Genomic DNA, 14,676 nt, shown 5'->3' on the forward strand with positions numbered 1-14,676 from the left:
GCAAGACCCCCAGTACACTTATGTGAGATAATAGAAATATTGTTCTTTTGTGCTGATCCTTGGGAAACACAGAGCTTTTCTTTCTTGAGCAGCTTTTAAAATTAAAGCTTTTCCTTTCTGCTCAGCTGAAGTGTTGAGGGAGACTGCTCTAAGAGCCTCACAAATGCTGAGCCATGGCTGCTCCCATGTTGTCCAACAGTGACACTCTGAGTCCACATGGGGAACTGTTTTTGCCATTTCAATAATGGTACATAGTATATAATTTCTAATGTAGAGAACTGCTTTTAATTTATCTCTTTACCATTGTTGTACCCCCCTCAATGTATTGTTGATCAGACCTTATAGTTGTTCTCTCCATTAAGAACTCTTTTCAGAATGCAGGTCAATGAGACCAGAGCTCCAAATTTATTTCTTCCATGTTTAATGTGTATTAAAAAAAATCTAAATAATATTAGGAAATTATCACAAGTGAATTTTTAATACGTATTCCCGTCAGAGGTTCAGCTTGTGATAATTTTAGTTTGACCCACACAGTGATGTGTTTTCAGCCAGTACATTTAAACAAAATATATTTGTGAATAGGAAAATAGCGATGGGCCTTATACTAGTTCATATTTATTTTCCATTTAGCCCTGTATTGTTTACTTCAACAGGCAGAAATTCTCCAGAAGAGGTCAGGCCTTTCTCTACTATTGATTAGAGAGGTGCTCAAAGGCAACTTCCTGTATAATATTTAATGTAGTTATATATTTTTAAGTCATGTGCTACTCTGTAATGCCTTGGGCTTGAAAAAGAAATCAATACTGCATATGTTTTGCAAGATCTTTTTATATGATGCTCAATGTGATCACCCAGTAATCTGTCAAGAAGAGATGATATGTTTTTGCTACAATATGAGGGCAGTAGTTGTGAGTGAGAAATATGTAGACAAATGATAACATTCGGTTGGTTCAATTCAAAAGGCATTCTTACTTTCTTTTTTTAGCTTTCCTTTAGGCAGTAGTTGTGAGTGAGAAATATTTATTTTCTACATCTTCTAAATTGGAAAGGTTTCCATATGTAGACAAATGATAAAATCCAGTTGGTTCAATTCAAAAGCCATTCTTACTTTCTTTTTTTAGTTTTCCTTTAACCACATCTTGATTTGAGTCAAGCCAGAGGGAGGTGCTCCTGAGACCTGCTTCCTCTCAAGTACCCCTCAAGTACTCACCCTATCCCTTCTTATGAGTCTGTCCATTAGAGTCCTTTCCAGGCCTATGCAGGCTGGAGGGCAGCCGGGTGTACTTCTGAACAGGAATTTAAAAGGTCCACCACAGGTCTCAGACAAACTCTGCACAAACCCTGAAATCTAGATTTCTATGTGCATGTGCTTCTCCGTTTTTTGAATGGCTCTCGTTGATGGGAAGATGGGGGTATGAGACAAGTTTCAGAAAGAAGAGCATTGTATAACTACCGTAAATTAAGGAAGCAATTATTTTAGATGAAAGATAGGAAGATTTCTGTTAAACGTTAGGGAAAATTCATTTCCTTGAACGGCATTTGAGAATGAAATAATCTTTCCCAGGAATCTGTGGCATTTCCTTCCTTGGGGGTTTACATGAAGGGCAGGTGCTTTAGGAATAAAGTACATTTCTTAAAAAAGAGACAAGTTTCCTTCATGCTGACCTAAAGACTGGGTACACATAGACATTGCAGTAAGCCAGTTTTTCTAACCCTCTGCTTATGCTGGTGGTCAAATTTATTTTTAGTCAATATAATTTTAAAGTGTTTTAAAATATACTTCAGCAGGTTTAAGTGGTGTGTCATTCCTTGTTAGCCATGACCTATGGGAGATATGTGGCTCTAAACTAGCATAAAATGTTTTACATAGGCTAAACAACACCAACATATGTGTGTGTAAATTGGCGGTACTAATCCAGCTTTCATTTGGCTGACACGTCAAATGCAGTCTCATTTGTTTATTCACGTCAAATGCAGTCTCAGCCACAATTTACTACCATTATCTCTCCACTTAAAATCTGAGATTATATGAGGGGGAAATAATACTGAGTTACTATTAAAATGTTTGTGAAGCACTTTTCATATTTAAAATGAACTAGAAACAGGGGGAAAACACTCTTAAAGCAGGTTCTAACTTTGGTGAATCATTTCACCTTAATATCCCCTTAGGCATTACTTGAAGCATTCTTATCATTCTAAAATCAAACCATGTACGGTAGTTGGGACCCTCCCTTCTCATTTTCTCTGCCCTAAAGCAGAACAAAACATACAACTTTCTGGGGGTACGTTACATGGCTCTCACCCTTTCTCTCCCTCCCTCCCATCCCGCTCCCTCTGCCTCTCAAAGACATTTTTCTTTAAAGGTATGAAATGGAAGAACTTCACTGTTCCAAAACCTTATTCAGATTGCAATGGAAAAACCCTCTAAAATTCAAAGCAGTTTCGACAGTAAAACTCAAGTAATGACAAACTAGATATAGGCTAGGTACCAGCATTTTCTATATGCCATATCCACATCCAATGAATGTATGGAAGAGATGAAGCAAGATCACACTCCTCTCCACAATTTCAGTTGAAGATCTGAACACTTACAAATATATACACCTAGGCACACATACCAATAGGCCTTTCAATTTGCAAGATTTCTGATGACAAAAAAGAGCCTATTTGACAACACCTGTACATCATATTCTGTACAGACCTTCAGCTTCATGTACACCTGTGAGGTTCAAGCAAGTAGGGTAGCTGACTCATCCTCATGTGAACTGATTGTTGAAATGTAAAGCAGAGATAAAGGAGCTTAAAGTATATTACTTGTCTATAGATACAGTATATAGGAAATGCATAATCTGTTAACTAGGCACTGCTCAAATTAAAACTCACCATATCAGCTCTATCCATCTCAGAAATTAGGATATTGCCACCACTGGCAGTCAAAGGTGCATCAGACTTAGCGTTGCATGAAATATTCTCTGCGGTTTGAACATTGGGTGTTGGAAAGGTGAACTCCTGTACCCTGGACTCAGATGATAAACATAGCTGATAGGAATATGGCAATGTTCCTTCTTCATAGTTTGGTGGGAAAATGACTGTGTTGTTTGAATGGGGAACAGGAGCAAAACACTGCAGGAATTTGGGGTTCCCTGATCGCCGAATCTTCATGAGAATGGCCAGAATCACTGTCAGGAGGAATAAGAATGAAATCAAAGCTAAGGCCAGCACCAAGAAGAACTGTAGATCCGATTGATACTCGGAGTCACTGGGCTGGTGGCTAATTTCTGGAAGTGCCTCCTGGAAGTTCTCAGCAAACACCAGGTTGAGACTCACAGTAGCAGATAGTGGTGGCTGTCCATTATCCTTGACTAAGATGATGAGCTTCTGCTTCACAGCATCTCTTTCCAGAAAAGCCCGTGAGGTCCTGATCTCCCCAGTATGGGAACCAATTGAGAACAGCCCAGGTTCTGTTGCCTGGAGCAGATAGTAGGAGAGCCAAGCGTTGTGTCCAGAGTCAGCATCCACAGCCACCACCTTGGTCACCAGATAACCCTCCTCTGCTGACCGAGGCACCATCTCAAACAAGGAGGAGCCCTCTACTCCTTGAGAAGGGTAAAGAATCTGAGGGCTTTGGTCATTCTGGTCCAGAATACACACTCTCACGGTGGCATTGCTGCTGAGGCGGGGGGAACCTCCATCTTCGGCCCTCACCTCCACTTGAACCTCCCTGACTTGCTCATAGTCAAAGGAGCGCTGAGCATAGATAGTGCCAGTCTCAGAATTAATGGAGAGGAAGGATGAGAGAGGCAGCCCCTCAGAGATGCTGTTGCGAATGGAGTAGGTGATTTGAGCATTCTGGTCCACATCTGGGTCGGAGGCTTTGACCCTGAAAATGGAGGAGCCTGAAGGGTTGTTCTCTGGGACATAGGCAGTATAATAGGGTTTCTCAAAGGCAGGGCAGTTGTCATTGATGTCAGAGATCTGCAGTGTGATGGTTTTGTATGTGGAAAGAGGGGGGTTGCCTTTGTCTGTGGCTGTGACTGTGATATTGTACTCTGGAGTTCTTTCTCTGTCCAAGGGGGCATCTGTAAGAAGCTTATAATAATTATTGGAGGCTGATACCATCTTGAATGGCAAATTGTGTTGTAAATCACAAGCAATCTTCCCATTATCTCCAGAGTCTCTATCATTTACATTGATAAGGGCTACCAGGGTTCCTACTGTAGAGTCTTCAGGAATTGGGCTGGATAAAGAGGCAAGAATCACTTCTGGTGCATTGTCATTCTCATCTAATAGTTTTATTTCAACATTACAGTGAGCCACTAATCCGCCTCCATCTCTTGCTTCTACTGCCATTGCATATCCTTCTGTTTCTTCAAAGTCCAGAGGCTCCTTAAGTGTTATTGTCCCATCTTGTGGATCCAAGTAGAATTTCTGGCGAGCAATTTCAGGGATGTTACTAAAATTATAGTTGATCTGAGCGTAAGAACCTTCATCTCTGTCAGTAGCTTTCACCTGTACCACTGAAGAACCTTTAGGTGTGTTCTCTTTGAGCTTCACCATGTAGACATCTTTAATGAATACTGGTGGGTTGTCATTTGCATCTATGACATTAATCCATATTTTGGCTGTTCCAGTCTTGGTAGGCTTCCCTTTATCCACAGCTATAAGGATTAACTGGAAGCTGCTTTCATTTTCCCGATCCAACTGTTTATTCAGTACTAACTTTGAATATTTCTTTCCATCATTTCTCTCACTCACTTCCAGAATAAAGTATGGATTTGTGCTAAGGCGGTAATCCTGGAGAGAATTCACCCCAAGATCAGGATCTTCAGCTTCTCCAATAAGAAATGTGGTGCCTGGTAAGGAGGATTCACTTATCTCCAGCTTGATATCCCCATTTACAAAATGTGGTGTGTGATCATTAATATCTTGGATCTCTACAGTTATATGAAAAATATTCATAGGACTCTCAACCACCACTTCAAAATTGATGGAGCAGATTGCAGTTTGACCACATAATTCCTCTCTATCAATCCTCTCCCTTACATACAGATTTCCATTTTCTGCACTGAGAGTGAAATATTGCTTTTTACCTAGGGAAAGGATATGCAGATTGCCATTTCCTATTTCTCCATTATTCAGCCTCAGGTCTTTGACCAGGTTTCCTACAATGGAGCCCTTTTCCATTTCCTCAGGGATGGAATAATGAATGTGCTCTGAGGCAATCTGCCCACACAGAGAGAATAGTAAGAGGAGAGGTACTTGCCTTCTTAGGGATCTGCTGTCTTCCTTCTGCCTATCTTCCATCCCTCTTGCAGGGATATGTGCTTTATCCTTGTTTTCTGTAATCAGTTGAGCTGATGAGGCGTTTCACATTCCCATTTGGATTCAGAAGTGCTCAATAAAGGATGATAAGGAAGGCTACTAGTTGCTGCTGAATGTCTGTATTTTGCAGAGGTTTTTGTTTCTCAGCAAAACACTTTGGAAGTCCCTGTTTTCTGCTGTTCCCCAGCTCTGTGTGACTGAACAATCACATTGCAAAAGGATCAGCTCACTGGATTTTCAGCTGCACCGTGAGAACTATGTTGGTCAACAGCGGCACTCTGAGTCTCAGATGAGGAACTACAAGAAGTATCTTATATCTTCGGCAAATGACAAAGAAGATATTTCTTGCCAGTTTCTTGTATATGTGGGTGAAGCAAAACACATAATGTCTAACCTTTTGTGATTTTGCAAAAGCAACAGCCCAGAATGTATTTTTTTATATTTTGTCATCCACAGTAACTCAAATTCTTTAGAGTATCAATAACAGTAGAGGAGAAGTCACCACATCTCCATCTACATCCTTATTGTGAGAAACTTGAGATAATGTTACAAAAGGCTTCCAGGACTTGCAACAACTTTTTTCATTTAAAGAAATATAATGTCTTCAATAAACCTTCCTTGGATACTGCAGAGGTATGCATTTAAAACAACTGAGATATGGTTTTATTGTAGAATAAGAATATTAATATTCCAGTTTTGTATAAGGTGTTCCCCCACTTCTGTGAGATTCACCTGCATGCTACGGCATGTAATGCCTTAAGAGAGAATATTATGAAAATGATTTATAGGTGGTACATGACCCCAGTCAAGCTAGCAAAAATCTATCATTTGCCCAATAACAAATGTTGGAAATGTAATGAAACTGAAGGTACTTTCTATCACCTTTGGTGGACGTGCCCAAGGATTAAGACCTTCTGGGAAACGATATATAATGAAATTAAGAAGGTGATTAAGTGTACCTTTCACAAAAAACCAGAGGCTTTTCTCCTGGGCATAGTTGGCCAATTGGTGTCAAGGAAAGATAGGACGTTTTTTATGTATGCTACAACAGCAGCAAGAGTCCTTTTAGCAAAGTATTGGAAGACGCAAGAACTACCCACGCTGGAAGAGTGGCAGACGAAGGTGATTGACTATATGGGACTGGCTGAGATGACGGGCAGAATCCGTGACCAAGGAAAAGAGACGGTGGAAGAAGACTGGAAGAAATTTAAACTTTATCTTAAGAACTGCTGTAAAATTATTGAGTGTTAAAATGTCATGGGTAAAGCATAGCAGATTTGCAGCGATAAATGATTAGACAAGAGGAAAGAAAAGGGTTAAAGAAAGGAATTAATAAGTAATTCAGACCAGGGGTTGCTGATAAAATTTAAAACAGGGATGCAGAAAAGGGAGGCATGGGGAAGTCGTTGAAATTGGGTACACGAAAAAATTTATGAAATTATACATGTTTATATGTTTGTCTGTGAGTGTTTGTTGTTTGTATTGTCTTATATTATATGTTGAAAAACCAATAAAAATTTTATATATATAAAAAAAAGAGATTCACCTGCATGCAACCATGTATATGCGTGGCACTGGAAAACAATTAAATAATTAAATTCAAACCTGGAAATGCCAGGAGAGAGATGAAATGCCCATGTGGCTCACAAGGAGACCCTCCCTAGAGCCCAAAGAGGACAGCAACTAGGGCAGAGGATTCCCGGAAGAGACTAGAGGCACAGTAGGGCTTTGTTTAGGCTGCTCAGCCTCCCTGCATAACAGCTGATGTGCGGGGTAGGACAGCCGAAGCCACTTTCCCATGCATCCGGCAGCCTCCTGCCAGCCCCATAACTTCAATTCTAGTTGTGCATGTTTTTGGATACAGTAGAGCACCAGAGAGGACATTTAAAAAGTGTTTGGAGGGGGGGCACTTTTTACACGATTTCAGTTATGCCTGCAGGGGCCCAGGAACATAACCCCTGTGTAAGTGGAGGGAGACACCTGTACTTTTCAGAACTATTCCAGATGTTACACGGCATGAATCTTTCATTTGCTACAGATGTATGTATGACATTAAGTTAAATCTGGTTGATTTGCATGTACAGTATATGTTTGACACACACTTACAGATACGTGTTTATTGACGGCTTCCGTCACTTTAAAACCTGGCAACGTTGACCTGCGTGCTCAGTATTGTATTAACATTCCTATTGTTGTTGTGTGTTTTTAATTCACATGAAAAATATATAACATAGGTGCCCATTCAACTAATGTTTTAGATGCAAATGATTGTGATTTCAGTCAAATCCATGCATGTATATTTGTTGTTTTATATGAAAGCAATGAATCCTGCATCCAACCCTTGCATCAAAGTTCTGAGATGGACTACAAATGCAATAAAGATACTCTACAACTGAATAAAAGAAAAAACAAGAACTGGAAGTGTAAATGTGTTTCCACAGTGAAATATGATGACACAATTTGATTAGAAGCAGATGTAATGAAGATTAGAAATCGCAGAATAGTGTGGTAAAATAAGGACGGTATTTTTTTCCTGTTTGTATGCAAGAAGTTTCCTGCTCATATGGAAGAAGTACATATCACTGTGGAGGGCGGTACATGCACTTCCGTCAGACTCTTTATTCTACACAATGTCTCCCACCAACATTTCCTAGTTGTCTAAAGTAAAGTTTTGATACATATTGGCACTGTCTATAAAACTTCCAAAAACAAATTTGGATACGCTTTCTCATCTTTACAGTCACATTTTTCTCTTAGAACATCTCTCCTCCACCTAAGACAACAACAAAAATATAGTAGGGGGGGGAGGGCAAATCACATTACCCTGGTATCTCCCTAATTACAGAACTCTGATTTTATTCTGAAGATCTTTTGGTCTCACGGCACTGAATGCCGAAATGCATTGCATGATCAGATAGTAATGCTTCATAGGGCTTATAGAGCACAGAGGTAAAGAAAGACGAAGCAACTATTTTGTGAAAAGTTGTAAGATTTGAAGATAACAGCAGAGAAGCTGAACATGCCCCAGCATTGTTACTACTGCTACTGTTAATGCACAATTAGATAACACAGGCGCCAACGAAAAGCAGCAGTCCCCCCGCCAAATATATTGTTATGAGTTTGTGGGTGCCAGACTCCCCTAAATTCCTGGACCCAACAAAGGTTAAAATGTAATACAGGTGAGCTTCCTTATGAAGTAATCACCTGGGAGATGAGCCATTAAGAGAGAACAAAGGAACGACAATGGGCCGTTAAGAAAGCAAAAGCTCTGGGCCAGACGGCAATTGGGTGGGCACCTCCCCTCCCTCAACTCAGATTTAGAAGACAAAGCCAGAGTTTTACAGTAGAGTTTAGGATTGGAGTGGAATGAAACAAGGCAGGACTATTGCATGGGAGGCTGGTATGCATCTTCCCTATTCCATCTAGTTTTGATAGTCTTAAAAAAATTAAAAACCACCTCCTCAGTCAGTGTTCAAAATCTGGAAGGAAAGGGGGCCCTTAATTAATCACACATCACCGCTCCTTCAATCCCAGAAAAATTAGTCAGATAACTCCCACACCCATAGAACTAAAACAGTACTAACAGAATAACTGAAGAATAACTGAAGAAGTGTGTGCATGCACACGAAAGCTCATACCAATAACAAGAAGACTGGAAGAAATTTAAACTTTACCTTAAGAACTGTTGTAAAATTAATGAGTGCTAAAATGTCATGGGTAAGGTAAAACAGATTTGCAGCGGTAAATGATTGGGTAAGAGAAAAAGGATTAAAGAAAGTGAATTACAAGCAATTGAGATTAGGGGTTGCTGAAAAAGTTTTAAAACAGAGATGCAGAAAAGGGAGGCATGGGGAAGTCGTTGAAATTGGGTTTAAGAAAAAGAGGTTATGAAATTATACATGTTTATATGTTTGTTTGTCTATGTATTGTAAGCTGTAATGTGTCTTAATTTATGTTGGAAAATCAATAAAAAAATTATTTTAAAAAAAATGTTGAAAAGCTGGTAACGCCCAACCCTGGACATTGTATGACCTCCACGTAAGCTTTGTACAAGCAAATCAGGCAGTAAGACTGAAGAAAGGCATGGATTAGATAGATCTCTAAGAACTGTGAGACAGTAACAGTTATTAGGAATTTCTGCAGCTGTCAACCTTGAGTACAAATAACACAAGAGGAAAGTTAAGAACAAGAAACAAAGCCCACTCCAATAACCAGGTAGGATAAGGATCAGCAGGAGCTAAGGTGCTGCTCAGATCTGAAAGGGTGGCAGGGATGGTGTCAGCCAGCAACATAGTCACAGTGGCTGAAACAGATAAATCCTAAGCTGATTTATTTAAAATATGCCCTAAATTTAAATACAGTATTTATTTGAAACAATAAAGTAATTGCTTCATTATATATTGAACCTCAAACACCCTATTTCTTTACATCTTTGTGATAAAGCATAAACAGGCTTTCTCTAGGTTTTGTCATGCAATAATATAATATTGAATATTGAATAAAGTAAACCAAAGTCTTGACATTTATGTACTCACCTGATGGATTGCTGCCTCCTCCGAAACTGTGTTAGAGTCACCTATAACTAACAAAGGGCCTGGCTTATCAGGAGCCTGTTGTGGTGTCAGAGTATTGGTACAACTTCCAATTGGAAAAAGAATCTGACTTTTCCGAGAGCCTGAAGTCAGTGAAACCTCGTGGCAATAAGACTGAAGAAATGCCCGGACTCCATCAATCCCCACAAACTGGGAGATGGGAGCACCATCAAAATGCACACTTCCATTGTCACACAACTGAGAATTTTTCCACCTGCGAAGTTTGAGTGCCAGTAACACAAGGAGGAAGGCGAGGAACAAGCAGGAGACAAAAGCCACTGCAGTCACCAAGTAGAAGGTGAGATCTGACTGTGGGTCTTCAGATACTGGGACACTGCTCAGATCAGTCAGCATGTCAGGGATGCTGTCAGCCAAGACTACAGTGACAGTGACTGACGCCGACATTGGAGGCTGCCCATTGTCCTTGACTAAAACCACCAGGCTTTGCTTGAGGGCATCTTTCTCCAGAAAGAAGCGGGCCGTCTTGATCTCTCCCGTGTGGAGCCCCAGAGTGAAGAGCCCTGGCTCGGTGGCCTTGATCAGCTGGTAGGAGAGCCAGGCATTCTGGCCAGAGTCCGCATCCACGGCCACCACCTTAGTGACCAGGTAGCCTGGCTCAGAGGAGCGAGGGGCCAGCTCTATCCCTGTGGAACCGTCAGTGGGAGGGGAGGGGTAAAGGATTTGGGGAGCATTGTCATTCTGGTCCAGGATGAAGAGAGTCACTGAGACGTTGGAGCTGAGTGGTGGAGAACCTCCATCCTGAGCCTTGACTAGGAACTTAATTTCCTGAAACTCTTCATAATCAAAGGAGCTCAAGGCATAAACAACCCCAGTTTCAGAGTTAATGGAGAGATATGAGGAGAGAGGGGGTGTACTGATCTGACTTTCAGTGATGGAATATACTATTCTGGAATTCTCTTCCCAGTCCGGATCACTTGCTTTCAGGGAAAAGACTGAGGCTCCTCTTGGATTATTTTCTAGGAGATAAGAGGTGTAGGCTAACTGTAAAAAGACTGGGGGATTGTCATTTGTGTCTAACAGCTGCAGTGAAATAATTGCAGAGGTTGATAATGTCGGAGTCCCATTATCAGTTGCTGTAATAGGGATATCATAGGTTGCCACTTGTTCCCTGTCAAGGGCTCTGTCTGTCACTAAAGTGTAAAAGTTGTCCATTGTTTTCTTTAGTTGGAAAGGAAGGCTATTGGGAATTGAGCACATAACCTCCCCATTGACTCCTGAATCTCTGTCTTGGACATTTAAAATGGCAATGACAGTTCCAGTTCGTGAATTCTCAGGGACAGAGTTGAGTTCAAAAGTTATTGTTATTTCAGGTGCATTGTCATTCAAGTCTGTAACAAGGATCACAACCTTTGATCTGTCACTTAGACCGCCCCCATCCATGGCTTGCACCTCAAATTCATATAAGGATGATTCCTCAAAATCAAGATTCCCAGTAAGGATGATTTCGCCAGTTGTGGAATTTAACAGAAACATTTGGGAGTCCCTTTTTGTGATTTGTTGGATAGAGTATTTTATATCTCCATTGATTCCTTCATCCATATCAGTCGCTCTCACTGTAGAAAGTGTGGACCCCTTGGGAATATTCTCATTGACACTCACTTCATAAAGAGGTTGACTGAAAACAGGTGCATTGTCATTTGCATCAAGAACAATGATGTGGATTTGTACTGTGCCAGACCTGATGGGATCACCTCCATCAGAAGCTGTGAGGAGTAGATCATAAACTGGTTGCTCTTCCCTGTCTAGAAGTTTCTCCAATAACAACTCAGCACGTCTGACACCGTTCTGTCCTGTTTTTACATGCAAAGAAAACTGGCTACTGCCTGTGAGTTGGTAGCTCTGTATTGAATTTATCCCCAGATCCGGATCCTGAGCTTCAGGAAGAGGGAAGTGGGATCCAGGTGTAGACATTTCACTGATTTTTAGTTCCCATCCATTCAACAGAAAGAAGGGAGCATTATCATTTATATCCATGATTTCTACTTCAACAACATAAAGCTTTAAGTTGCTCTCAGCAATAACTTGAAACTTTAAGATGCACATTTCTGCCCTTCCACAGATTTTCTCTCTGTCTATTCTCTCAGAGGTTTGTAAATGGCCAGTATTGAAATTCAGTTCAAAATACTGAATCATACCTGTACTAGTTACAATGCGGAGTCCATGGTCCCAAAGCTGCTTCCGATCTATCCCCAGGTCCTTTGCAATATTCCCCACAAATGAGCTTTTCTGCATCTCCTCTGGAATGGAGTAGTGGATCTGTCCAGAAACTGCCTTCCAAATATTCACCATTAGAAGGCATTGTATGATTATTTCTTTGTAACTCCAAGGCCTCTGTTTTCCTTCCATTTCCTTCCACAAAAAGGAATACTACTAGTTCTTGTTCAAATAGCTTTTATCTGTCCTTTTTTATTTTTAAAGCAAAACCTGCATCATTTTGTTCCCTGAACTGTCAGTTCCATTCCAGCCTATCTGCAAGAATGGGCAGGCTGGATCGCTCCATGTGTTAGTTTGCTGGATTGGTGAACAGCGACACCCAGAGTCACAGTGACAAAATGCAGGTGCTTCACACTAGAGTTGCAATCATTCTGCTTTTCATCATGTTTTTTTATTGCTGCTTATGCAGAGGTTATTTGATTCTACATTACAGGACTATATTGCTGCTATTCTATTACCATTATTTTCCAGGACAAATAGCTCTGTGTGCAAGGTGTACAGTAATATATATGAATGGTGATGTTGTTTTTAAGTTTCAGGTGTCCTCAGATGTTGCCAACATTATAGCGGACTAACAAATTAGTGTCCGTTCCTGTATTAAAAATGGGGGAAAATTGTTTGCATTTTTTAATGGGGGAAGGGGATTGCTGATTATCTTACACTTAGGTGGCCTAGGGTTTTCTCTTTTTATTCTTGTTTTTGAACTTAAAACAACAACTCCACACTGGTCACAGTAGTGTTGAGGCTCTCTCTCTACAGCTTCTCAGCGGCTGCATTTTTTGGGAGTGATGGAATGCAACATAGCGTTGTGCCATTCCCAAGGCATTCCAAGAAGTGCCTCCTGCAAGAAACTGGAGAGTGTGTTGTGACAATTCCCTCCGGCCACACTTCCTGCAGTGCCATAGGTGATACATAGGTGGTGCCTCCCCAAGGCATTCCAGGAAGTGCAGCTGATGGGAAGTGGAAAAAGAGAGCCTTGCACTATTGCTAGCAGTGTGCAGATTTTTTTAAAAAAGTGAAAAAGCAAGAAAAAAATGGGGTGAGAGCCTTCAACCACCTCATAAAGTTAAGTAAGGTAAATGAAAACTCCTCTAAACACTCTGGTGAAATTTCCATTCCCTCTACCTTAACAAGAGCAATTTTTCTTTTTGTGGGGTGGGGGCGTTGCAGTAATTAAAAGTGGTGAGCAATTAAAGAAAAAGCTTCATAAAATTAAGACTTAATTTGGCACTATATATATAGGCAAGTCTTCAAGGATTTGTGCCTCTCCTAAAAGCCTTTCTCTTCTGTCACAGCTCACCTATTCTCTGAAGATGAGGGCATCCAGAGGAGAGCCTCAGAAGCAGATGTCAGTGCTCAGGTAGGATCATATAGGATTCCTCTAGACTCCTTTCTCTCTCCAACTTGCATCTGTTTCTCGGACACCTCTGCATTCCCATTTGGTGCCCCAGGTTCTTAAGTCTTCACACTGAAGTGTCTTCATTATTTTCAGAGAAGTGGAATTGTTGTGTCTTATTACTGACAGCTGATATTCATTAACCAATTTAAGTTGTCTCTCTTCAACCAAAAAAGTAAAGAACTGAATGTCGATTTAAAGAATCGATTTAAAGAATGTATGTCACATTCACCCCAGCAGTGTAGGTACCTTCTTCTAAACTGAAAGGAGAGTCCATCTTGCCTTGTCTGCCTCCTTTAGGCAGCTCCACTCCGACTTGGTTCAGTCCTAAGGCTGATCCATTTGCTGCCCATTTGTGGACCTGAAGAGGCTGCTCTTGCCATTGGTTGTCACAGGCCATTAAACATCTGGGATCAAGAGCTCCTCCCCTCAGGGCCCACGGTTCCTCTATTTCCTTAGTGAGTGTCTCCAGTAAGCTTTCTTTCATGGAACACTTCAGTTTCTTCCCTCCCTTATCCTGTGGTTGCACATTACAACTCGTTATAATCAGTTCAGTATACCACAGTACCAAACGGTACCTAATTGAAGCGTCTGCCCCACAGTTAAGGCAGTGCCATGCAGGTAACAAAATCCTTCCACTACAATCAATCTGATCAAATGATTATGTACCTTCCAACATTTCTCCGATGAAAATAGGGACGTGCCTCCTGGCCACCCAAAAGACTTACCAGCTAATCCTAGGTGGGTGGACTCTCTGACGGGACTGGGAGGAAGTCGGTCCAACAGCCTACTTTAGCCAGATCCAAAGAAGGCTTCCCCACAAGACAGAGCTTGGGCCTAGTCTAAACCGTCTCATATTCATTTACATGTGGGCAAAGATGCCCTTCCCTTCAGCAAGAGAGGGAATTCAATGGGACTTGCTCCTAGGTAAGTGTGAATAATCTTTCATTTATTTAGGGTGCTTCTCAAAGCTGCATTCCAAAAACAAACTGAAGTTGGCTGAGCATTTTCTTGAGCTTTAAGTTTGACCTCCCCAGAGTGGCTTTTGGGAGGCCCAAACTCCAAACAGTGTTAACGGCGGATCTCAAGCATGAAGTTAAAAACATATAATCATCTAGTCATTATATGTTA

At 41.0% G+C, this 14,676-nt stretch overlaps 1 protein-coding gene across 13 annotated transcripts in view; it reads right to left on the minus strand.

Moving 5' to 3' along the window:
* Positions 1–14,676, minus strand: part of LOC128418020 (protocadherin gamma-A4-like) — a 299,406-nt gene that overhangs the window by 185,956 nt on the left and 98,774 nt on the right. The window contains exon 1 of one of the 13 annotated variants that reach the window (XM_053397368.1): positions 9,858–12,378. The exons of 11 other annotated variants lie outside the window; for them this stretch is intronic. In XM_053397368.1, the coding sequence (XP_053253343.1) occupies positions 9,858–12,281 (2,424 nt within the window). In that variant the 5' untranslated portion in view covers positions 12,282–12,378. Of the gene's footprint in view, positions 1–2,883; positions 5,471–9,857; positions 12,379–14,676 lie in introns of those variants that run through there. One more of the 13 variants, XM_053397375.1, reaches the window with a different exon arrangement.

The sequence above is a fragment of the Podarcis raffonei genome, chromosome 7 (genome assembly GCF_027172205.1).
Source record: "Podarcis raffonei isolate rPodRaf1 chromosome 7, rPodRaf1.pri, whole genome shotgun sequence".
NCBI lineage: Eukaryota > Metazoa > Chordata > Lepidosauria > Squamata > Lacertidae > Podarcis > Podarcis raffonei.